We start from the raw sequence: 26,683 nt of genomic DNA, 5'->3' as shown, positions 1-26,683 counted from the left end.
TTTTAAGCACCTTGCTTCAAATCTCTATGACAGTTAGAAATATTTTTTCTTGATTTAAAGTTAAGAGTTACATGTATTCACAGGACTTGAAGAGCATCATAGTAAATTAAAATAGGAATATCTGCAGCATAATCATGAGTGCTGGTCATACTGAATTTCCGGGATTATGTTTCAGAGGTGGTTTCCCTACCATGTAGTTTTTCCTTCACTCTCTTTCTAATTTTCCATTCCTCTTCCTCCCACGCTTGGCGTCATACTCTCCTTCATGCCACTCAGTTTTCATTTCTCTTTAAGCTCAGTCTCCTTCATCGGTTTCTCCTTTCTTCTTCATAAATTTAGACGGCATGTAGGGGTTGTTTTCACAGGAGCATAAAGGCACCGGGAAAGCAGCTCCAGCTGAGCTGCTTTTAGTCTCTGCAACCAACTTCTGCAAACTCAGTCACTCATTTTGTCCTCTTTAGGTGACATATTGCACACAAACCAACCCACTCCTTTCTATTTCTCTAGGAAGAGCCTAAAACATTGGTAACCATCAGTTGGCTGCAAAAACCCTCCCAAAAAGTCAAACTAATATTGTTAATAATACCAAAGATGAGAGAATTTAAACCCTGGATATTTAGAAATGCACGGTTACAGGACTTTTCTATAAAGCTAATACTGTGAAGAGACTGAAACACAAAATTTAATTTTAAAAATGGCAGATGAGAATAGTATTTGTAGCCTTTTACTAAAAGAAGCACATCTGTTAATGCTTATCAACTCTGTTTATTCTCTTTGTTGAGAAAGATATGGTATTAATTTCTGAACTGTAAGGAAGTTCTTTCAATATGGGTTCAGCTCTGATTATATTTTTCAGGCCAAACTACAGTAGTAAAATTAGTAATAATGATTACCTACTTTTAAACAAACTTTAAAACATCCAGTCTATTATTGACACTTCCAACATGAGCGTATATTGATAAACATGCACTAGTAAAAAAATGCTGGAAAAAAGATTTCAAATGACAACAAAGGATTTCTCGGAAGTTTGTGAAAGGCAGCATTCGGTCCTGATTAGAAGTGGTTTCTTGCTTATTATTTGGAAATGCCATAATTTGCTTTTATTTTAAAATCCTGTATATTTTAGAAAATTAATAACTTCAGGCTTTTAGCACAGAAGCATTGAAGCATATGGTAATCCCAGTCCCAAACACTAAAATGTGCCTGTCTGTGCCAACTCTTAATTACCAGCTCATTAACACTCAGGTGTCAATTGCTGGTGGCAAAGGCAATACTCAGTTGGCCTGGTTTCTGTCATGCACAATGTAATTAAATTGACCTCCGCAAAAGGAGCCCAGTAGTCGCCTGATACCACTTGGACACCGATTGCCGCACTAATCACAATCGTGTAATTTAGTGAATCACACAGTGTAATGAGGGAAAGACTCTGGAGAGTACCAAATTGTACTTGCATATGTAATAATGACTTTAAGGACAATTAGAGAAATAATCGCTGCTCTGTTTTCTTCCAGGCTAATAATGAACTGTAGTAACTATTTGAGTCTGCACTGTTGATTTAAAACTTTACCTGCTACCTGCTGTTTTAAAATAATAGTTAGCAGCAATTAAAATGTAAAAAAGAATTTTTTAATACTAGTAACACAGCTCCATCTTCTTTATTTATTTATATTTATCCCACAGTGGATTAGTTTCACGTACCAGCTGTCTATTTACTAACTGACAGATCTGTAGTGGATTGTGTGTGATAAGGGTGATTAAATATATCACAGTCATCTCCAAAATGGGCCAGCTTGCACTCACGCTCACCTCACACACGTCTTGCACACATGATGCTAATATAAAGGAACCATGGGCTGTGGTTTTGGGGGAAAACATAGTCATGTTGCTTTTGGATGGGTGATCTAATCTCGGTACTGATACATGAACAATGTGTATTGACACAATTGCTTGTTTTTAGCGAAGTTTTAAAAAATGTACTCTGAAGAGGACTCTCTGGAATTTAAGAGGATGGAGGCTCCTAGGCTTGGACTTATTTTACTGAATTTTTGGCACCTAAATGAAGCAGCAAAATTTGGAGCATACTCATCTCTCTCTCTATAGTCAGGTAAGTAAGTCATTTCAGTGCTGCTTAAATCCCCAACTCACCCTGCCACTCTTCTCTCGGTCCCTGTCCTGTTTAGCCCTCTAGCCCTATATCCTAACTGGGGCACTGAACGTCAGTGCCTAAACTTGGCTGGGACAGATCTGGGCTGTAACATGCAACCCCCGTTCAAACTCCTGAGCTCCCAAAAGTCCAGCTGCAGCTTAAACTCGGGGTTTTGTCTCCATGGGTTCTCAATGCTCTGAATCCCTAAGCAGATCTCTGCCTCTTACACAGGTACTGAAATTCTGGGCATAGTATTTCTTTGGAGAAAAGCTCTAATCTTCAACCTTTTGCACCCTCTGCTCATCTTATGCCAATCTTTAGTCTAGCTTTCCTACACATGTTTTATGGAGTACCATATAGATTAGGTTCCCTTTTCTCACTCTTGGCTATTTTCCCTGTGGTCCTCTATTTGTACATCTAAATGCTGCTGCTGACTCTAATAATTAGATTGTAAGGTCACTTTGGGCAGGCTGTCTTTTATTTGTGTGTTTGTGCATTAACTAGTACAAGCAGCCCTGTCCATAAATGGATCTCCTACATACTATTGTTTTATTGATACCAATAGATAAATAAGAATCTGATGTCCAAACGAAGTATAAGTAAGCAAGGGTATTTTGTCCTTGTACTAATCCGTTACATTCCTCAGCAAACCTGAACATACTTACAATTAGAAGCTGAATGTGTGGGGACATTGGATTGTGTCAATTTTTAACACAAGGTAAAACTAAAGACTGAACTTAAAAATTCAAGATTCTGCAATAGGTTTTTTGCATATAATAAAAATCCATATCTTAGACTTTTCTAAAAAAAAAAAAAGAAAAACCTAAAGTGCCAAAGAGTGCAAGTCATCTAATGAATAGGTAGTGAGCTGGGAAAAGAATGAAGATAAGAAAAAAACCCTTTAGTTCCTTGAGAATGATGTAAACATTTGCTGACAAGCTTATGCAAAACATGTAGAAGGAGAAAAATCATTCCTAGAGACGTTACAAAATCTAAAGAATAGATGAAAGCACTTTGTCAATGATGTGTTTATTAAAGATAGTAAATTCTGAAGAAGTGATCTATCTAACAGAGAGAAAGCAATGCTGTGCAGAGATTACAAACAAAAGGGAAGGATCTCTCTTGAACAGCGACAGGCCATCAAGGAAAGACACTTTCCAGTGAAGTGCTAACAGATGCAGCTGGTGAGACTCAATGAGTTGAAAGGTACCCAATCTACAAACAAAAGGAATTTAACACTGTTTCATGCATAAGGTCCTACCTGAAAAACAGTGCTCAGCATGGACTGAATAAATATGCAGTTAAGGGAGGAAGAAAAATTAATGATACCATCCCAGTAGACATTTGTAAACTGATCTTGTGTTTGTTGAACAAAGAAAACTTACACTGAAAAAAAAGAGGATGGAAATACTATATCCACAATTATGGGAGAAAGGAAGTCTGCCTCTTTTTTGAGGTACGAACTTACTTTTGAAAGACACTGAATATATCTGGCACACTTTGACCTAAACAGGAGTTGTTCAGAAATTCTTAAAATTGGGCTTTGGAGATAGGAAGTATTTTCTAGATAAAAGATATGTTAAAAAACTAATTCGTTTTTGGTCATAGGTTCTGAAGAGACCTTTCCTCAGCCTCACTGAGGACCTGCTGAGGGCTCCATGGGAATCATCTCTTCTCCAGAGCTCTGAGTCCACAGTTCATCCAAAGAAAAGTAGCCAAAAAGTAGCTTAACTTCATACTGAAGTTAAAGTGAAGCGGGTTCACTGCACTAGGAGGCAGGTGGCATTATCCCGTCAACATCACAGTTAGCTGTAACATTTTGAAACTCCAAACTTAACATATGCCAGTGTGTTAATTTGCTTATTGTTGTAACTATTGTACAACATAAGCACAAATAAACAATCCAAATAATAATGCCTGAAAAATTTAAAAGCATTTTTCATCCACTTTTTCAGAGGCAACACACAAAACAAATTCCGAAAGATATTTTGAGACATGTAAATGTTGCTTACTACCCCATATTTCTTCTCCAACACTGTGAGTTATTCATTTTTGACCTGTACTGTCCAAACCACTCCCTTTGTATTTCATTTTGTTTTCTTCCCCTATGGAGTCAAACCCTCGTTCCTATGTGTGTTTTTTTCCCTCCTTTACTGACTTTGCCTCCCTTTCTTGGCCATGGCCAAAGCCTGAGTTGCACAGTCTTGCAGGAATCACTTTCTCCATCCCATTTTTGGCAGGCTGTACAAATCCAAGCTTTCATTAAGTGAAGTTACAAGATCACTTTAAGTTATGACAGCTGCTAGTGATTTAACATACAAATGACAGGCAGAAATCATCAGGCCACGGTGTCGTTTGTTCTGCCATTTTGTCTGTGGCTATACACCCTCTAAGGGCAACAAAGAGAAGGATAGCACTGATATAGTTCAAGGTGATGAGCAGATGCTTCTAACTTGAACAGGCTTCTCGTGATTTTCCATATTATTTAAGGATTCAAAGCCTTCTGAGGATTTGCTCTTTTAAGTGTACATTTTCTCCCACTCTAGCTTCTCTATGTTGACTAAAAGTGCAAGGGGAAGACAACAGGGTTTTAAAATACGGGACCCACCCTGAGAGGTATCTCACCAGCACCAGGATAAACATGCTCTATTGTCCCCTTCCTTTTTTTTCAAAAGCCCTGGGGGAATGCAAATCCCAGGAATAGGACTGGAGCAGGGAGATGTTCTCGCCTCTAGCCTGGATGTAGCTGGGATGGCTGCTGTAAAATTGATAATGTTTTGGCATGACCAGCTTACATCAGGAGCTCAGAGTGATTAAATAAAATACTCTTTTTATATTATTTTGTTCTTTTTTCCATCAAGCTGTTCTGTGCTGTGACCTTTAGAGGGACAACAGAGAATCTCATTTTTTAATTTAGTCTGCATTCATTGTTTATTTATGTGTATTCACTCAACTGTAAAATTGTACACACAGAAATGTTTGCTATTTTGTTTACTGGGTCAGTTTATCTTCTTTACAATGGACCCAGCAGGGCAAGATATTCACCTGTAGTAGACTGGAGTAGACTGGACAAATGCACACTAGTCTTGAGAACCTACTTTTATTCCCCTCGGTTTATTTAGGCTAAACTAGAATTGAGGTAGGATTTTTTCCATGTTGCGTCTGGCGTTAGGCCCTTCTGCGAGAACAGCTTAGATGAATGTGTACTGGGGACGCCACTGAAACTGCCTCCACTGACCTTGCGACGCCGGGGTGGGCGGGAGTCCTGGGGGGAGCCAGGCAGGGACGTTAAGGGCTGTCAGTGCACTCAGCGTCTGGGCACTAGGCCACCACCAGTCTTCTTTTTCTAGGTACCTATTTTTATGTTAATTTTGTCATTATGTAGCCTTGCTGCTGTGTCCTTTTTTTTCCCCACAGAAAAGGAGATATATGCAAAACTGAATATAATTGATACTACTGATGCCATTTAAAATGGGTTTATTATTGCATCATCAAAGTAGTTCAAGGGAGCTGGAGAGGATGGATAAATCCTCTTTTTATACCAGTGATTCTGTAAGTCACATTCTTATTTTGTTTTTCTGCTGTCTTTCTGGTTTACAATGCAGTTAGTCAGGCTAAGGAAATAACAAAGAAGTGCTATATCCCAGCAAAACTGGTACAGTAATTCTGTTGTCATCAATAGGATGACTTAGGAAAAATTTATCTTCTGGGAATTTATCAAATTGTCCAGAATTTCCGAACTTTTCAACATCTGCCAGGGTAAATACCTATAAGGCCTTCCCGGTAATGCATCCTGTTAGTATCAGACTCTTAAGCTGCCCATACTACCATTATGTCTGAGTATTTTCTAGTAATACATTCATCTATATGATTAACATGTCAGATGTGGTTTGTTCGCTTGCCCTCTCCCTTTGGCAAGAGGGCAAACTCTCTAACGGTTATGCCTAGCATCACTCTGTATGTCATCTACTGATACATAGTGAGCAAAAACTTTTGTAAAATACTAAATACTCACTGAACTTGAGAGTGAGCAAATGACATTTAGTCAGTGGTTAGCTGTAGAAGGTGGCACATGCTCCTGGCTCCCGCAGCAAGAAATGTTTAAGTGCTTTTGGAAAATGGAACAGCAAAATAGGAGACCATACTCTATAATTTGGTTTTTAGAAACTCTTCTAAAGTGGATATAGTTGCAGAAATCATCTCAGGCAGAGAGAGACCTGAATACAGAATTCAGATTTCTCTGAATAAATACTCCAAAAGTCATACTGCCTGCTCTGGAGAGCTGAGGTAGCTAGTCTTTGACATCTTGGGGTTTCTGAAGGATCCTATTTTTCAGGTGTCCTGAGAAGACACGTAATGAACAGAAAATTACCAAAGAAGTGCTGATGGAGGCTTCTTTTTATACCATGTTTTACTGATCACAGTATTTGCCCATGGTGTTGGCCCCTGAGGCCAAATCCTTCTTTTATATGATGGGATCTAAACCCAATTCTTTTCCCAAGACCCCCTAATCACCAAATCCAAGAGGATTTAGGCTCTGAGTAGAAAGATGAAGAGCTGTTCATCTCTCCCTTGGAAGCTGGCCCATTTTGCAAAGAATAATTACGTATTCTTTTGACAGAGAGAGCAAGGGCACCAAATTACATATTGCTCTCTAGACTACTAGTTAGCTCATTAACCTGCATGTGGGGAGATCTCAGTATTGTAGCACCCATGTGGTTTTACATTATTTTATATTATAATCACTGTTGTTGTTGTTCTTTCTTATTATTTTGATTTAGGAACTAGGTTCTATTCCCACCTCTGCAATAAGCGGCATTACGAAATTTCTCAATTATGCCTTCAATAAAATAAGGACAGTGATACAAGCGTCTGTCCTAACACTGCATTTTGCTTACTAGTAAAGTATATAAAGCACACAGAATGGCAGTCAAGAGAAGATATAAATTTGAAATTAATGAATGTCTAGATTCTCTACTGCTAAAGGTTATTTTTTGGAGGGGAATAGTAAGACAAATTTTTGGTTTTTGTTCTTCTTGAAGCTGTAGACCTGTAAATATTAGCAGCATGTTCAGTGAAGCTGTAGACTTCGCTCTGCAAATACAGGATTAAACACCTAACAAGTTTGCATGCAAATGGTGGTTTCCATTTTACTCTAGATAAAATGGAAATCAGGAAAGACTTTTCCCCAGTCCAGTAAAATGTCTTTGCAGCCTTCTAATATTTTCTGTTACTATATTTTATCTCCTTGTCCTGGAAATCAGGAAAGACTTTTCCCCAGTCCAGTAAAATGTCTTTGCAGCCTTCTAATATTTTCTGTTACTATATTTTATCTCCTTGTCCCTGAATACTGGAGGTCTGGAAAATATTTATATAAAAAAGAAAGAAGGGTAAACTACCTCATTATGACTGGAACTGTTTTGGGGTAAGTGGTATCTCTTGGATCGAATTTACAAAATAAAATGAAATAAACCTTGGACTAAAACAAAGCAACTGACAACAGGGATTAAAGTAGCAAATTTAAAACCGTTAGTCTTAATATAAGTTTCCATATGATGAGGACTGCTTGACCTCCACCTGTAAATCTAAGGGTTTAGAATAATTTAAAAGTTAAACTGATAGATCTATTATTTAACTACACACAATGACAGAAACACAAAAAGAAACAACTAGCCGTAATGGTGAAAAGCACGGTGAATTAATATCCTTTAAAAATCACAATTTTAAGCAGAATGTAATAATGCATCTGGTAAGGAAATTGTAAATTATAAGTTTTCACAGTAGGCCCTGGGCACAAGCCCCTCAATGAGGTCTGGCTGCTGGGGCTGAGGTAGCCCCAGCCCGGCAGCGCTGTGGGGAGAGGCTCCCTGATGCGCTGCGGGGAGGCTGCAGCTGACCCCGCGAGCTGCTCCCAACCGAGGGCTCCCTGTCCCCATCCCTGTCCCCATCCCCATCCCCGTGGTGATGCCCGATGCCTGGGCTGCCCCGGCTGCCCCTGGTGCCCTGCTCCCTCATGGGGTGATGGGACGGGCCCTGCCCCACGGCGAGCTGCTGACACCAGCCCCAGGGAGCCCTGATCCCCACGGCTGGCCTTGGCAATAGGTAAGTAAGAAAGAATATGGTACCTCACATGCCACTGTTCCTCAGCTCCGCGGTGATTTGTCTAATTTAAATGTGTACATGGAGTGGCAAGGCGCTGATTTATTTTTTAACTGATCTTTCTCTTCCAGAAGCTCAGTGAGGTTTAATGATATCATTACAAGGTATACTGCGTTTTCTCCCTAGACTATATTAATTAACTATCTTTTACTTCCAGCACTCTCTCTCTCTGTCCTGTCTCTTTGTTGACAGTCAGAATATAAATCAAACCAAGCCTCTTACAAAAACTGAATGGCTGTGAGCTCCAAGGGCATCATCATTTAGCCTCATCTTCAGAGGCTTGAGCAGGATAATGTTTGCTTGCATTCATTTTTGCAGAAACCATAAGCCACAACAAATATATTGCTCTCATGGTGAAATCCTTCTCTTTCGTGATATTTATGTTCCCGAACAAAGCACTATTTAAGTACCAATTAATGTTATCTGTGAGACTAGGAAAAGTAGCCCTCTTCCTTTTTTTCCTCTTCACAGCAGAAGACTGACACGTCACTGTTTTTTTGTCAGCAGCCCATGCTGACTCTGCTCTACATTATTCTGATACCTATCTAGAAAAGCTCTAGGGATGGAGCTGGAATTACTATGGATGTAATTAGGATTACATTTTGACATCAGACCTCATTTGGGTCTTTTTTTCTTTTCTTATTCTGATCAACTGGGAATAGCCTGTGCACTGAGGTGCACATGCAACCCTTCAGAGGATTGCCTCTATACTCTGCTTGTATACTCTGAGTAAAAGGTAGACCAGAAAAGGTGATTGGAAACATCTTTCAGTCTAGATCTGAAAGGATATTGTGTGCATGGGATCTGTTTTTTACCTTCCAAAGCAAAACTTTCCAAAACATTCATTATTGTGGCCAGTACTTTCTTTGCTTGCTTTGTTCATGTTTTCAACCATGGTGAGAGAATACTGTTTCAATCAATTTTTAATTCTTTGCTCTTCAAAAAAAAAAAAAAAAAGAGTATATCTTTTCAGGCCTGTATTTCTATTCTAGTCTTCTTAGGAAACCTGAACAGGTATCATTTAATTTCTTTTGTTATTTTGCCTTGAGTTAAAATAAGCAGAAACAAGGCTGTTTGAAACTCACACAAAGCCTTGTCCAAATTTCAAAATTTGATTGCACAGCTTGTTAAAAGCAGAGCCAGTGAAGTTTCCCATTTTTTGGTGTCAAGTAACTTCATTTTAATCTGCTCTTGTTTAAAAATGTATGTGTGAAAGAAATGAAAACTTCCTTTTGTTCTCCTTCAAATCACTAGGGCTTGGACCATTCCCTTTAATGGAATTAGGCTCTGACGCCTATGAAGTACAGCTCAGTTTTACAACTGAATGTTTGAATCCAATACTTTTAAAACTTAAGGTTGGTCTGGTTACATTCCCTTCATCGTGTTGTCATAAGGCTTTGTTAAACAATGTGTTATTCTTCACTGGTACTGCAACCCAAAGATGAGTTACTGAAAATATGCTTTAAAGCTGATCATGAGATGAACTTCAATCTTTGAAGTGCTTGTATTCAGAAGCATAATGTTTCATTAATATCTGGGTTTAACTGCATTTTCCATAGTGTATAATTTAATTATTTTAATATATATTTACCATTTTTGTCTTCAGCTCTTACCATTTTCAACGGTCAACATGTTACCTGAATCCTGTTTGACACTGTTGATATCTTCTGATTCACTAAAGTGTTTCACATCCAAAAGACATTTTAATCAGTGCTGACACAGAGAACAAGAAAGTTTAGCACAGCATGTTTCATCTTGACTCAGCAAGATTTCCAGCGCTCACATTTGTTACATTTTTGTCAGGATGCTTCTGAAGTGAAGCATTTGCTTTCTGGAGAACTACACCCATATAGACTTAATTTTTCCTGATGTCTCAGCCAACATACAATATCATGAACTTTATTAACAAATTCAAAACAATTTCAATTCAAGAAAGCTGTCCAAGTTAGTTCTTGCTCATTTCTTACATATGAGGATATCTACAAAAACACAGATGCTCAACAATGGATTTTTAATGGATATGTGTATGTGTATTTTTTTATAGATATGTATCCAGTTCATACCAAGACAGATTAGCAGATTAGGGAGAAAACAAAATGAAGGAAATCTTAAATAAGCACTTGAGTTCTGATTCTAGGGATCAGTGCAATGGATTTAACTGACAGTTTCAGAATTTCTCATAGCATAATACTATAATAAAGTCTTATTGTCTGGTTTTACTTTACTTCAAATAGAATAAACAACTTTCTGTTCTATAGAGACATCTGATGCCAATGTTTTGTAATCAAATTGCAATGAGTAAATGTTAATCAAAGATGCTTATTTTGGACCCTAGGTCTTCTTCTAAATTTTAATTAGGAAGTCCTGGTGCCACAAAACTCAAGACTTGAACAAGGAACCGTGGCAGGATATGACCAGCTTTCTCTGTATAAGACATATAAATATTTAAGAGCCTTGCAAAATTGCAATGACAATGTATCAGCCTAGGAAGACTATATATTTATCTGCCCTTTACCCTGAGGAGCGATAACACTTAAAAAAAAAAAAAGAAAAGAAAGCCTCCTATGAGTAAGTAAAATTTTGCAAGTCAAATACTGAAATGTGTGTTTGATTTTGGGAGAATGCATGAAGAAAGGGTTGAATTCAAATGTTGAATGCAAATCTCCACTCCTCAGTAAGGAAGAAGTCTAACTTTCTAATATCACAAATATGTTTCTGTGCTTATGTTTGTGTTTACCGTTAAGAGAGTACTCCTGTAAGAAAAAACTCAGTGGCAACTTACCAGATTTTGAACTATAATTACATACACACACACATACCCCCCACATAATGACTATTATGCATGAAGTATAATCATTACAAATAAGTTGTATTTATCTGTGCGCTGTCATTCCACTTTTGCAACAATACTGTTGAAAAATTACTACATCTTGTTCAAATCAGCTGAGAATATATTAATGGAAATAGCTCATTTTTTTCTCTCAATAGGCAGTTTAGTAAAAACTTGCATTAAATAATCAAATTTTACTTCGAGTAGCGAAATTATTAAGTTTTGGAAAATCAGTCTGGAAGAAACTAAAGACTGGTTTTGAAGAAATTGAATAGGCAAGTTGCTTAGAAATCCATTGCTTTATATCTAAACCAGGAATTAAAAAAGAAAAGGTTTACATATCTGATTCCATTTTCTTATCCTTTATAGGATCCTCTCTTCTGTGCTGGAACTCCACTCGACTCCAAAGACAGTTCTTGACACAGGCAGTTTGCCCTATTATGCTCATAAATTGCAATTCTATACATTAAGTATTGCTTTTGACACCTAACTGAAGGATAGAACAATTTTAACGCTACAGCAGTGTACAGATAACCTTCTCCAAAACTTGGTATGCCCGCTGGAGAACCTGCAGAACAGCAGGGCTGGGAGCAATCTCAGCTAGTCCATGCTTTTTCTCTGAGGCAAGTTTAAGTACACTTAGATCATCCCTGACAGGTATTTTTTGAACTATTCTTAAAAACCTTCAATGAAGGAGATTCCAGAACCTTCTCAAGTAGCCTGTTCCAGCCTATGGTTATAGCTATTTCTCCTTAATATCTCATCTAAATATTTTCTGCTCACTACTTCAGTTTATTTTTGTCCAATATGCAAATCTAGTCCTTAGGTATTTGCATCACACATGCTTCAAGGAAGAGGCTAATACAGAAGGCTAATATTTAAAGGCATTTACATACCCATCACTGCAAATAGGCACCTAGAAGCGAAATGAAAAACATGTAGGTGCTGAACAAGTCAATTTCAATGGGAGTTGACTGGATACGAAGAGTAGCATCCCCAGTAAAAACAGCGAAATAGCCAACAAATTGAACCTCTGTACTGCTAAATATGGTTCTTAGCACCCTTCTTCGGATACAGCAGCTGTGTACTCTCTTTTAATATGGCATAAAGCTCATGTCATCAAATGTTACCACACTGAAATACACAGTGACCTACGGAAATCACCAAAGTTAAGTCTTTAAACATTTTGAGAGCCCAGGCTGTAGTACTTAAAAAGTTCCTGCTCCTAAACTGTTCTGCATCCAATCGTTATTCCCTTTGGGACACTCCCAATGAACTCAGAAGGATTTCTTGTGTGCAAGGACCAATGCCTAGGTTATTTAACATAAAAAAAAAAAAAAGAAATGGACATGTGTCCATCACATACACAGTTCACGGAAAAAGTACTATGATGGAAATGAATGACATGGCATGATATGGTTAAGCTTTTCAAAAAATGGCATTCAAAGTGTGAAGGCAGTTTCATTAAATAAAAACACTTCAACTGTCTATGAAAAAGAAAAAAAAATTTTCCTCCGAGAGACTGAAAACAACCCTAATTTACAGTATATGTCTCATATTAATGGGACTTGGAGATAAAGAAAAAAGTTCCATGAAGGGCAAGGACTTTCTTGCTTTAAAAGCAGAAGCAACAATTTAACAGACTCCTTTAAATGAAATATACATCACAGATTTCATTGCTGTTCTTCATAAAACTAAGAAGGCATGTAGGTGACTAAAAGTCCCACTACCTAAAGCTAGAGACACATTTCACTGTTGTGTTTGCTCAAATCAATAGCTATTACCTGTGCTTTTTTTTTTTTTTTTTTTTTTTTTGGCTGTGTTTTACATAATACATACATTTTAAAAAGGATCCCAAGAAATATTTTGTAGTTCTACAAATATGCTAGAAATACACATTAGAAGTGTGGAACAAGCACATTTTGTTCAGACTAATGAAATTAGCAACTTCAGGGTACAGTCCAGGTATCTGTTTGTACAAAGAACTCCTGCAAATTCACTAGGAGTCTTGTTCGGATCCAGGATAGTTTCCATACAGATGATTTATATATTTCTATCTAACAGGAACTATCATTATAAAAAAATAATAAAAGGAAGAAAAACTAACTCTATTAGCACATTCCAGTGGCTAAATTCTGCCTCTCTCTCACCCCCTGTGACAGCACTGGTGGGCCTACCAGAATTCTTATATAACAGCACTACCCAAATTCCACTGCAATCCATGGGAGGCTTTCTAGTGTCTTACTTAGTGTTGAATCGTCCCTAAGCATTGGATCAAATCTGGCTAGATATCAGTTCATAACACTGTGTTCTATCATTTGTTTTCAACATTTGACAGATATTAATAAACACTGGGAAAAAAAACAATACAAAAAGAAAAAAAGAAAAAATATTTTACTAGATTTTTACATTTAGTAGATGGCACTTAAACTCCATGGATGTGAAAGTAATTTTAAACTTTACCTTTGAAAGTTTGCCTTTTCCAGTATTTTATAAAAAACAAATGCTCAAAGATACCATTTCAGATGATAGAGTTATCACAGAACGTAAAGATATATGCAAGGGCTTAATGCTTTTCCCAGTAAAGATGGTAGCCAACCACTTTTTAACTCCAGTCAGAGAAGAGTCAGCTGAGAACGTGCCATATTCCTAATTTCAAATCTCATTTGTAATAAAAGAGTCAGTAGTTTGGCATATACTATGCCTTTATCACTTGACTTCTATCAATAACTATTCCTAGCCACAAGAGAAATATTTGTTTAGGCAATATATTTGTATAGTTTCACAAAACTATGTTGAAGAGAGAGGTGTGTGTATACGTGTCTTTGTGTGTATGTATGCATATTTATGAGTTTGGGATGATTTTCTTAAAATACTTAACTTCACTTACATTATATCTTACATTGCAAAATGTACAGACACCCAGTGTTCTTTTTAACAACATATACAGGTGAGTTTATAGAGCTTTATAAAAGATTTTGTGATTCCAAATTAAAAACCATAGAAATATAATCAAAATAATGGAGAGTGATTTATACTTTTGATAGTACATAGCGCTTATTCTGGTAATACTGACAGCTGCATCTTTGGCATTGAAAATTCATTACAACTTTTAGACAAAACGTTGTTGCTTACAGCTTTTTTTTTTCAAAACAAGAAAAACAGGATTGACCAAAATACGAATATTGGGAAGTACTATTAAAGGTTTATTTTATTTTTGTTTTTTTTTAGCAAGGATAGCTTAGGAACCCTGAATTACCTTCTCACTTTAGTGTATGGTGTAGACTGTATGAATCCATTTAAAAATCAACTAAGTTGTACCACATTTTTCGGAAAATTATATATAATATAATATATATATATTTTATATTTATTTAGAAGCTTTGAAATAGTACAGTAAACACTTTGCAACACGGTGTATAAACTACAGAATGTCTTTGATAATTTTGTGGGTCTTCAGATTAACAGCATTTTTATGACCCACAGGTGAAAAGAACATGATCACAATCTCTCTTGTAAAGTTGGAATAGTCTGGGGAACACTTGATCACACAAAAATAATATAAAACAGTCAAGTTTAAAACAGTGATATTGCATTTATAATGCACATTTCTTTTATCTGTACGATTGGCTTCTTGTGGTGAATATAAACATCTAAAGGGCTCAGTGACATTTTGGAGAGAGAAAGATATATAGTGCTGTAAACAGGCACACACTGATCAGAGAGGCAAGATCAGTTGCCTCTGAAGTTTCTACAGTTCTACACATTTCAACTCATTTCTCAGGCCTGCTGAGAGCAATTAGGTCCTATTGTTGGCCATGATGTCTCCAACAGCACACAAATCCTTCAGTTACACAGAACTGAATGGCCAAGATAATGAAGTTGAAAGTTGATGCTTTTTGTTGGTCGACTTTTGTGCAAATCATGCTGCTTCAGGTAAGTCCTGTAGAAGTGACTAGCATATCCTTTTCCGTGCTGCAGGAAAGAAAGAAAGACACTTCTGAGAGAGAAAAAAAAAGCAGTCTCGAATGCTTCGCAGGTTTAGTATTTCTTAGAGTGTAGAGAAACAATCAAAACTTGTCACAAACTGTCGCTTAAAATTCCCATTGTAGCAAAGAGTTTAATGTTGATTCACTTTTCAGAGAAAAGTCTTTTTGAGGTTTGATAGTCTGAAAACCAAACTTCACATGCTGTTTTATTATTCTGTCTAACATGTAATGGCAAGTATTCCAGTGTGCACATATAGAATCAGTATAAAACAGCAAATAGTCAGACTTGCAGGTTCAATATTATGGGAATTTCCAAGCCTATTTTTTCCTAGTTCATCTTGTTATTTGAAGCAAGATCTAAAATTCCCCAAAGATTCAGAAGCCGGTTTTCCTTCCCTTTCAAAGTGAACCATTATCCTCATCACCAACTGACCCTTTAGTCTGGTTTGACAGAGAGATGAAAAAATGGTGCATAAAATTCAAACTTCAGCATTTACTGTCGTGCTGGAAATTAACCCATGTTACACAGATGAAGACGGTCAATGCATTAGCAAACCCCATATCCTAATCCACCAGCTGTGGTAGCTGTATTACCTCAAGCCACTGTCTATTTTAACCGTAACTGGGAGCACAGGTAAATGATTTGTACCAGGATTCAGAAAGAGCCGGGGTTAAATTCTGACCTCAGTAACACATGAAGATGAGACAAGGAAATGGCTCACTTGCTGAAGTATTATAATTATTGTTGTTTACTAAAACTGTAAGGATAAAATTAAGTTTTTACCTTAGCTTCAAATCAAATAAATCCCTACCTGAACTTCAGTATATTGCTGGGCATGAAGTGTTAAAACTGAAATAAAAGGAGTCTTCCTAACTTTATAATGAACCCTTGAACCAATCTATTCGTATACACATGTTGATGTTTGCATGCCAACACACAAACATATCCAATCTCCATTCCATTTAACCTAAGCATATACATTAGCTATACTTAGTGTATATTCACTAGTAAACATATGAAGCATTTCTACTGTAGCACAGTGAAGTTAGATGAATTATAGGAAAATATGTTAACACTGGAATTGTATGTTCAACATACAACTGCCAGTTCTTATTAAAAATAAAACTACATCTAATATGTTATGTTTTTGATGTTTTAGTTGTTTTGAAAATTACTAATAGATTTAGAAGATTTTTTAAAACTTCAGCAAGCTATTTTTATAACATTGTAGTTAAGCTTAATATCAGAATCTTCCTGATCTTTTGATGCAGTACATGATCACACCAATCATATTTCCAGATTTTTTAAATAATACAGGAAACAATCATTCAGATAATAATAATAACAACAAGATCCGTATTTGATCCTTAATGTGGTGCCCGGTGACTAATAATTGCAATTCTCTTGTAAATAAGTACAGTAGTCCAGATTGCTCTCTGTCACTGAGGAACTCATGCTACAGTACAAACATAGTAGGACTTGCCGGGGATAAAACTATACAGTTATGCAGCGGAGGCAACTGTTGCTTTCATGCAGCACTACTTTCCTTCTACTTTTGTCTGACACTATGCATTTGTGCTATTGACTTGGCACTCAAGGTACACAACAAAATGTTTTTAATTTTTTTCAGATAAAAACAGATATGGAGCAACTGGCTGCATCTAGTCTTTTGCCAAGCAAATTAGTACATTTTTTCATTTTTAAACTTTAACATGCTTACATTATGAAACAATCAGGCTTATAGCAGTTACAGCAATAATTAAGTATTATATGTTAGGGTCCAGAACACCTGGAACTCACCACCTACAAAAATCCTTGTCTCAAATCCTAAAATAGCCTCTGCCAATAGGCAAAATGCATCAGATTTCAGAGGCAAGTTTTGTCCTCCTTGTTCTTTTTTTTCTTTTTCCTTTGGTATGTTCACAGAAATTTCTGTGCAAAGAAATCTCTCCAAGCCTTTACCAGTATCCCTCTTTTTACAGATGGGGAATATAAGCCAGAGAGGTTAAATGGAAAGGAGGATGGACTTATGCCTAAAATAGGAATAGATGTCAGAACTCTTGATTTCCTGCCCTCTAAATAAACTTGAAAAAGAAATACTAAGCCTCTCTGTATCACAATTTCTCCATCTGTAAAATGGGAATAATATTGCTTACCTATCTCCTAGAGGTGCAGGAAGGTTTAAGTCACTATTCTTTATAATCCACTTTGAGATCCAGAGATGGAAAGCGCTATAGAAATGGAAGTATCAGAGTCAGTGTAAGAGCTGGAACAAAACCAACATAGTTCCTGGTGCCTAATTCTCCTCTCAGATCACAGCTCTCTTTTTTTTTTCATCCCTATTTTATTCCCTGTTCCAAATTCTCAAACCAAGTACACAGGGAAACTTCAAGTCTGTGTGAGTATGGGTTTTCATAATGAGCAGTTTCATAATTCTATTAATATAATCATACTATTTGTACATATATTTTTAATAGTCTTTGAGGTGATCAAGATGATTAAATAATCACCACAAGTGAAGTATTCCAGTTTAAGTTATTAGGGTACATAATTTATAATGTACTTGCTATTGCTCCTTCTCCAAAGACCTTGGACAAAGGTTTTGAGTGTTACAATGAGAGCACTTAATGTATAAAATTTATAAGGAATTTCAATAAAAAAATGGAAATAGAATACAGCAAATATATATTAAGATTCATTTGTCCCTCAGTATACATAAGTAAGCCTCCCATGCATAGTGGTGAGCTCGTTCTATGTAAACTGATGACAGAAGACAGACAAATAGGTCAGTGGTACCAGAAAAAGTAATGAAAAATACTAACATAAGAAACAGAAAGAGAAAATAAAGCAAGCAGTAATTAATAAGATGCTAGCCTATGAATCAGAAATAAACTGAAAACAGTGTAAAGCCATCGTCTCTTTGATACATGCACAGGCAATAAATCTTCCTCTCACCCTGTTTTGAATCATTCTTTTGCATCCAAACTTAAGGTCTGACCATACAGCCATGAATGCAGTCATATACATTTCCTCTCCTGGCAAACCCCAGAAGCCTATATTTGAAGACCTATACTTGAAGACCTTCCAGTTCTCTGATTAGAAACATTCTCCTGCTTTCTACAGCTAGCTCATCTAACTATGACAGAGAGAAGGCCCGCTGCTTCTCTTCACAGCTCACAACCAAAGCAGCAAGAGATAACACATGCTGTACCTAAATGAGTATGACTCTTGCTTTTACCCTGTACTGTGTCTAGGAGCACCATAAAGTCCCTTAGCATTGTATCTGCCATAACAGATTGGCTGCAGAATTCCCCTAAATGCCAGAAATCTGAAGATCCATCTGAACCCCCAGATAATAAACTCTCCCAAGAATGTACAATATCATGCACACTGCTGATGTTAGAGAAATATTACTGATCCCACTTCATTTAGGAGAAAGAAAAGACTCTTCAAATGAAAAAAATTTTTAAATCAGAGAGCGCTATGCAACAAGTGAATAGGGGAAAAAATGAGTACATAAACTGTCATTTTGCTATTTTAGATCCAATTCTGTAAGTTAGTGCAAAGATCCAAGTAATATTTGTCTTTATATGGGAATTTCAGATATGCTACTATGCAACTATCCAATTGATTATGACTTTTTTCTTTTGTGTTCTCTCTAAAAAAAATCGTGCATCACAGTGTCATGTTTATGAAGATCAGGCGGTTCCATGCAACATTGCAACTGATGCAAGAATACAAAATGCTGCAATCTCCTTGCATTCCACTCAGAAATAGCTCAGCTATGCAGGCTTTACAGTGAATGCCTTTCACTTGAAGTGAACAATAATTTAAAAAGGAATTACTGCATATACATTATGCCAATGTTGGTTTTAAATTTTCATTGTTAATTTTAATTCTTTTCATGTTTCTGTGGTTTGCTTTACAGTCTATATGTTAACTAGAGCAGATGAAATATTGCCCTCATCTAAGTCACATTGGCCTTGACAGGCCAGGAATAGATAATTCAAGTGACTACCAAAAGACTGCAAGTTCAGTATTACTGTTTTAACTCAGCCCAATTGATTAGGGACCATGATTTAAGTAGTGATAGAAGATACCCGACATGAAATAGCCTTGCTGTTTCAATGCAGCTCTAATTCAGTTATCAACAACTATATTTTTCGAAAGAGGGCAACGAGTGAATGGGAACGCAGAGTAAACTACCATAATGCCCTCAGTCTTTGTAGTGGTGTATCCAGGTAAAGGGTAAGATGCACTGCTGGGGCTGAGGGATATAGGATGGGGAAGATGACACTGCTGCCACCCATGTTCTGTGGATAAAAAAGCATTCCAGTCACTGCAGGTGCCAACTCAGTAATTTTTGCAATCCATAAAGTCTTTTTTTTTTTTAATGAACGATTACTTAAAGAAGCATTGCTAATAATATTTATGAAAACTCCATTAAAGGCCTATGAGATACTTTTAATAGGAGATTGTCTTATCTAGTCCCATAAGCATTGATAAGCAAATATGAAAATGGTATTTTTCTCAGGTATCTTTTCCTCATGAAGTAGTTTAGGAGGCACTTACTTTTTTTTTTTTTCTTTCAAGACTTTACTTAAGAGATTTTGGGCTTCATGCCTGTGTACTCAGTAGAGCACACTTGGACAAAATAGTTTGTGTTCCAAATGCCCATGTTACATTTTAGAAATTGTATGTGGTTTTATTAACTCTGCATTATATCATATATTTTAAAAAAGGAAGATGGGGATTACTTTTGTGCCTCAAAAGAAAAAAAATGGCCAACTCAGCCTGTCAGTGAGTCTATTTGTTCTGGCAGCCACTGTTTAGGTGCCTACATATACGTGCAAGTGCAAAGTATGTGATGGGTCTGAAGGCTTTGCTCTGTCACCAAGAGAGTTAGATAAGAATTATGCCACATCCTGCCTGGTCATTCCTGGCATCAGACAAGGAGAAGGCAGGAGAAGCTCCTACACATACACACACAAGTCCCACTGAGGCAGAATTTGTCCCTAATAAACACACGAAATTCAGTAGGACTGAAAAATTCTTTTTGGGATCTGCAAAATCCAAAATATAAATATTTTTCTAAAATAATCCAACAACATTTGGACAGGTTGTGCAGAGTTACCCAGATTTAACCTAAAAATCAAAATAGAATGTGAGCATTTGTTCTTCAGGCTGTGAATAAATAGAGCAGGCCAAAATGCAAAAGTTTAGTAACTGCCACAATTATTTTTTTCTAGAAAATAGACTTGCTTTTATCTAAATAAATACACAGACCACTAAAATCTGTTCCTTCCTTTGAGAATTCATTTTTGCTTCTGGAACAAAGGTGATTATGTCAGTCATCTCTCCTGTAACATAAACAACATAACCGCACACATCATCCTTCTCTTTTGTCTTGCATTAAGTGCATAATACATTTCCCTGCCCACAGTCATTTAAATGAGTCCGAGTCACTGCTTCCCAGGCAAACCAAAATTTGATAGTGGTGGAAACTGCACTGACCATAAGCTATTGAACATCACAAACAGTGTTACCTTCTCTGTGAAAAGGGGAAAAGCGCTTTGCCCTTTGCACACCCGTCAGTGCAAAGTGCCATTTTTCAAATTTGAACAGTGTAGAATTCTATATCAACAACTTATACAGACTATCAGTCTTTAGAAAAAAAGAGTTTATTGATCAAATTTCTGACCGACACATATTGCCACTTACATTAGCTTCATTTCAGGATCTGAAAATATTTGCTCCATAAAGTTATTTTTCTATTTGTAAGATGTTTTTGATGTTTCGGGCTCAAGTGCTTCCAACCAGTTCTTTGAATATGTCTTGGTTGGTATTTTCATATGACAAGTGGGTTATGTGATGCAAATGTTGACACATCATAACAGCCACTGTATAACTGCCAACCTGCAACAATGTCTCTTTGGTGCTATTGGGTGCTCTGAGATTTATATTCTACATGACCTTAAATGATCCTCTGCAAAAAATGAATTTCAGTTCGTAAGAGTAAGTAATCAAGTCCCAATTTATGTAAGCAAAAACAGAATCTCTTTCTGTTTAGGACTATCGTTAAGCATATGCTAATTTTAAGCAGTGACCTTAATCAACATGTGATGGAACATGTGATTAAGAGCAATCTTCTTTTGAATCAAAAGTCGTAGTTGTTCGTTGCCATCAATGTTCTGTGGTATGTATGATACTTCTATGTGTATCTGATTTTCTGTACTAAATGCCGACAATTGTGTTAAGCTGCCAGGAACAGCCCAGTGGCATAGTATATGTCAGCTTTGATTTATCTTTGATTGCCATTACTCACTACACAAAGAATGCTTTTCAGTTACTACTATTCAGTATGGGAAGTGCTAAGCTATATATGATAGAGTACCATAAAAATATGAAAGGCAGTTTTCCCACAAGACATACTAAGCAGAAGCAAGCATTTTCTTCTCTGTGTTATTATAACCCTGTTACCTACCTGAAAATACTAAAGATAATACATGACATCATCACAGACAGAGAATCACAGAATATTTCTCATTAGAAGAGTTCTTAGGATTATATACTGTATTGGGACTGATTAAATAACTCCTAAATCATTCCTGATGCACAGACTGAGCACAGAACATGTCCTCTAAGAATCTTTCCAAAATCTCCATCAGCAACTTATTCTAATTGCATACCTGTTTGAATAGCAAATTCACATTCTTCCCACTTCACCTTAAGTGACTAATTTCAATACTATCCCTACTAATACCATTATTTGATTCTCTTCTTTCTTATAATAGTTGCTTATGTGTTTGTAGGTAACTATAATTTCTTCTCCTCAATCTTTTTTTCTTCTTCCTCCATTTATTCTTTTCTCAAAATAATTCAACATTTTATTGCACTCTTCTGATATACACAATATATATATCTCCTTAAGCTGACAAGCCTGAAAATGAACATGGCAGTTTGAGAGCTAACCAGTGCAAAATACACTAAATGCTGGATACACTGTGACTTAAAATTGTCTGTGCCTTGGGGAGAAGGGAAGGGATATGAACCAGTCCTCCTAAATTGCTCCTAAGTGCCTGAGTTCCCTGTAGAGTCAAGGGAGAAGCAGACATACAGGTCACTGTCTGCTGGCCTTCAGAGGTGCCTAAATTAATCACACCAAGTTGGGCCTGAAATGATTAAATGTACTTGTCCTTACACTAAGTAACATGCATTACAGTATCATATCAGCATCACGCAGTGTATTGCCACTCAATTTATCTTAGCCCTGATGTTTTTTTCACCACACCCTTCTCCCGGTGGCATTATGATCTGGCGGGTATTTCCCCTTTCCTTTTGTTAACATTTTATTTTCCTTTTCTTAAGCAAAGCACTTTACTGTTTTTCATGAGTAGCCTACATTCATATTTCAAACAGTCCTTTCTAGTTTATCAAGATAACGTTATATTTAAGTGTATCATATAAAATTCTTGCAATCCTTTCAAAGCGTCTCTTCTTCAAAAAATACATATTATTAGCTCAGTTTATATCTGTAAATAAAAAGAGCCCATTACAATTCTTTGTCACTTCAGGCAACTAGAATGGAATGATTCATGTTCACATTATTAAAATTCCTTAGCTGTATCCAGCCATATATGGGTGCAATATAGCATCGCCTGTATTGAAACTGCCTTCAAGAATGGTCCCTGGCCCATATTCTAACATCCATACCATGCCTGGGACTTGTCAGGGAAGAGAACTAGTTGACACAGGCCAAAGGCATGCCAAAGAGTATAAGAGTACAGACCATAGTATTCCAGTGCTGGGAAGGATTCTGTTTAATTTATTAGAAGCAATGCAGCCATATCGGACATAAAACATATTGCAAATATAAAACATGTAACACTTGATCTCAAGTAGAGCAGAAAAAAAAGTTATTACTGTGTTTCATTTGTGAGCAAGAATTTTTAGATCTCACTTCCTATCTATACCCACAGCTATGTGCAGCTACATTAAATTGTCATCTAAATGCCAATTTGAGAATAGACAGATGTCAAATTAAAGCACAACAGATAACTAAAAAAGCCACAAAGTGACAGAATTTGACTCCTGACAAGATGAATCACAATATCAGCATCTATAAATTCCTTATGAATAAAGAAAGGCTGCATTGAAGCAGTTTCATAATGAATCCTTTTCCAGTGCTGAATGCAGCCATGATTATGGAGGTGAAAAGACAAGTCACAGGACTCAGGTCATTGGCTTATATATGTCTGTCACTACCATAACTTCTCCGGTGAATCTGCTCCTGATATCCATCTAGCCTGCATCCATTTTTTTTTAATCCACATTAATCCTGATTTATGTGACATTTTCACAGGTAAATAACAACATTTACACATATGAATAGATTTGCGTGTATGCAAGAAAGGCAGATTTACTCTTGCAACTCATACATTCACATAATTTTCAGGCAGAATTTAGGAAGCAAGTTCTGAAGATTTGCTTCACCATGTCCACAATACTTTCTTCAACCAATAAGGAGAGTTATCCTAGCAAAGAAAGAGATTAAATTATCTTAGCATGGTTTGGATTTTCAGTGAATCCACATTGCTTAGTATTCATCATATTTAGTCCCTCCAACAATTTAGCAGGTATTGAAGTTAAATTTCGCATTCGAATTGCCTGCATCTCCTATTTCCTTTCATATAAGGAGGTACCAAATGCGTCATTTTTCACTCTTCTGACTTCACTGTATCATGTTTCTGAAACAAATTAAATATATTGACAGCTACTTCCCAGCAGCAGTGATCCTACTGCTAGCATGAAACTGAATTCTCAGTGGCTAGTGTACAAATACAACTGTTTACAGGCTTGCCAGATAAGGAGCAACACTGATTTCTATGGTGCACTTGTCTAAACATGGATAGATAAATGCAGTTCCTTCTCTTATTGGCTATTTGTCGCATTCTTTAAATGGCTTCCTCTATTTTTCCTTTGCTCGAGAAAAAAAATAGGAAGTAAAGCCCTTAGAAATTAAAGTGAGGGAAATGAAAACAGAAATTCAGAGTTACTGTGTGAAGTAAAAGAGCTAGAAACAAGAATAATTTCCTCTGCTGTGCAGACCAAGTAGTTTCTAAGATAAAGGCCAGCAGAAAGGAAAAGGCCCTTGTGGACAGAGACCCTAGATCAAGCACGCATTTGAGTCTCCAGCTCCCGAGTGTCTCGTTTAAGGAGGTTTGTAACGTAAGAATAGCATTTACTTATAATGAATAGGACTTGCCTATCAAAAATAAGTAACTTCAGTGCCTTTCAAATTCAAGCATCTCATTGCTTTCTGAAGAGACACAAGTCCATAAGTGACTAAAATACTTTTGACGTAGTATTTAATTATAAGACAAGAAGCATTCTGGAATTTTAAACTAGCCTAACACAGTAATCTCAAAAAATGACTACTAAAATTTCAAGCAATCTTTCTGCCGGTTTCTTTAATATTCCAGTGGTAGGAATCCAGAAGACACTATTTCACTTTTAAAGAAAATTTTCCATAAACAGGATACTCAGAGCAGACATCGTCATCCTCAAAATTGACATAAATGAATAAATATACAACCAGTTTGAGATAATTAGATATATAAACCTTCTACGTGTTCCAGTCAGAACGGGGAAATACAGACTTTTACAGCTATTGGGGGGGGGGGAATAGTTTAAATGATATTTTTAAAATAAACTAAAAATATAATAAAATAAAAATATAATTTTAATTCATTTGAAAGTTATTGAAATTTAACCTTTTCAGTTATTTTCTTTCACTACAGTTGCAAAGAGTGCTGGAGTCTTCCTGGACAAAAGATGCTATGTAAACCTCATAACTGGTACATTTTTTCCATTGGTGTTTTGTGTAATACTGGGTACTATGAGTTCCATCTAAGATCACAGTTACACAAATAGATTCAAGCAAATAATATTTAAATATAGCAGCTAACACTTCTGACTTAAAAGAATTCTAATTTCTTTAAAAAAAACAATTAAAAATAGTGTTAATTTACAGGTTTTACTGGACTACAGCCAGGCTATCTTTGCATTTTCATATGTTGCTTTCTAATTTTGCCTTCTGAATTTACCATATCCTTTCTATTATTGCAATAATACTCTAAGTATTCATCCCTTTGAGTGATAGCTGCAAGAGGAATACTTTCAGATGAAGAATGCATACCAGTCATGAACGTGAGATAAAAATACTTTTCAGAAGTTATGCAATAATCATTGAACAATGAATCATCATGAATGGTTTATTCAAGATCATACCCTACCTACAATAATGAGTAAAAATACATCATAGTCTTGCTCAACCGTTATTATATCTTAATTGCTATTACCTGTTCAAGTTTTCTTTCAGTTTTTAGCTTAATTTACCTAATAGAGATAAAGTATCTGGACTGACAAATTTGAAGTATAAGTGAACCTCTCTCTCTATCATTTTAGGTACAGTTATTTGCAAAAACAGGAACGTTCAATCAGATTTTGCAGAAAAGGACAACTACACAGTTAGGTTTTTTAGCATTAGATTCCAACTCAGCCTTCATTTTTGTAAGCAATTTTGTATGTGCAAAGTCATTCTCATTTGTATAGAAATGAGACCTGTACCCTGTCACAGAGATAAATTCTTGAATGTAAGTTTGAGTTCCCCTGTCTAACAGGACAGGCAGGATATTCAGCTTTGCAGATCAAATTTAAATTTGAAAGATACTATTATAAGATTATTTGTGAGCACAAAACTCTACTATTCACAACTGCATAACTTGTTTCTGAAAAAAGGCTTTTACTATGCACGGATCACTTGTTTATTCATACCAATAAACACCACATTTCAGTGCAACTTTTTTCAATTCAGCATTAAACTATTTCCTTTCTTCAGACTCCAAGAATTCTAAGATGTACATGCAACTTATTGCTAGTGTGTTTGCTTTTGTTTATGTGCATATTTATTTCAAGTATGTGTGAAAATCACAGATTGAGTTTAAAATGATTAATGAAAGGACCAGCTAGCACACAGCTTTACCTGATTTGTTTTAGAAATCAGATGAGAGAATTTTAAAAGCAAAAATGTAGACCAGCCTTATTTTTAAAAATTAATCAAGGACCCTTTCAAAATAACTGTTACTCATGTTTATGCAAAAATAATGCTATGACATCTATCACATGTGTGATAGAACCATAATTTCCAGAAGTGAGATACAACTAAACAAAAGAAGAAGGAAAAATTTTTCTTCCATAATATTAGGTGTACAAGATTTTTTTTTTTTAACTTTCCCCAAACAGTAAAGAGTTCTTGCTTAAAAATGTTTTCAGAGATTTGCATTAATTATAAGCTGAAAATATTCAGTGTTATATATTCCGCCATACAGAAACAGGCCTTTATAATCCTAAACACATTAAAATACCCCCCCAAATCTTTATATATACTTTTTTTATTCCTCTGAAAAACAATCAAAGGATTGTGAGAGACTTTTTGTCTTGATATAAAGACATGGAACATTTTTCTCATCTAGATCATTTATTCTAAACTAATTCAG

At 36.1% G+C, this 26,683-nt stretch overlaps 1 protein-coding gene across 3 annotated transcripts in view; it reads right to left on the bottom strand.

Annotated features, from left to right (window-relative positions):
- Positions 1 to 13,510: 13,510 nt before the first annotated feature.
- PCDH10 (protocadherin 10) overlaps positions 13,511 to 26,683 on the bottom strand; it is a 32,857-nt gene continuing 19,684 nt past the window's right edge. Inside the window, exons 5-6 of one of the 3 annotated variants that reach the window (XM_026106143.2) lie at positions 17,282 to 17,356; positions 13,511 to 15,110 (exon numbers count right to left, since the gene is read on the bottom strand). In XM_026106143.2, coding sequence (XP_025961928.2) covers positions 17,322 to 17,356 — 35 coding nt within the window. In that variant the 3' untranslated portion in view covers positions 13,511 to 15,110; positions 17,282 to 17,321. Of the gene's footprint in view, positions 15,111 to 17,281; positions 17,357 to 22,921; positions 23,660 to 26,683 lie in introns of those variants that run through there. The other 2 variants (XM_064510712.1, XM_064510713.1) reach the window with 2 other exon arrangements.

This window comes from Dromaius novaehollandiae, chromosome 4 (assembly GCF_036370855.1).
Source record: "Dromaius novaehollandiae isolate bDroNov1 chromosome 4, bDroNov1.hap1, whole genome shotgun sequence".
NCBI lineage: Eukaryota > Metazoa > Chordata > Aves > Casuariiformes > Dromaiidae > Dromaius > Dromaius novaehollandiae.
This window is presented reverse-complemented; position numbering and strand designations above follow the sequence as displayed.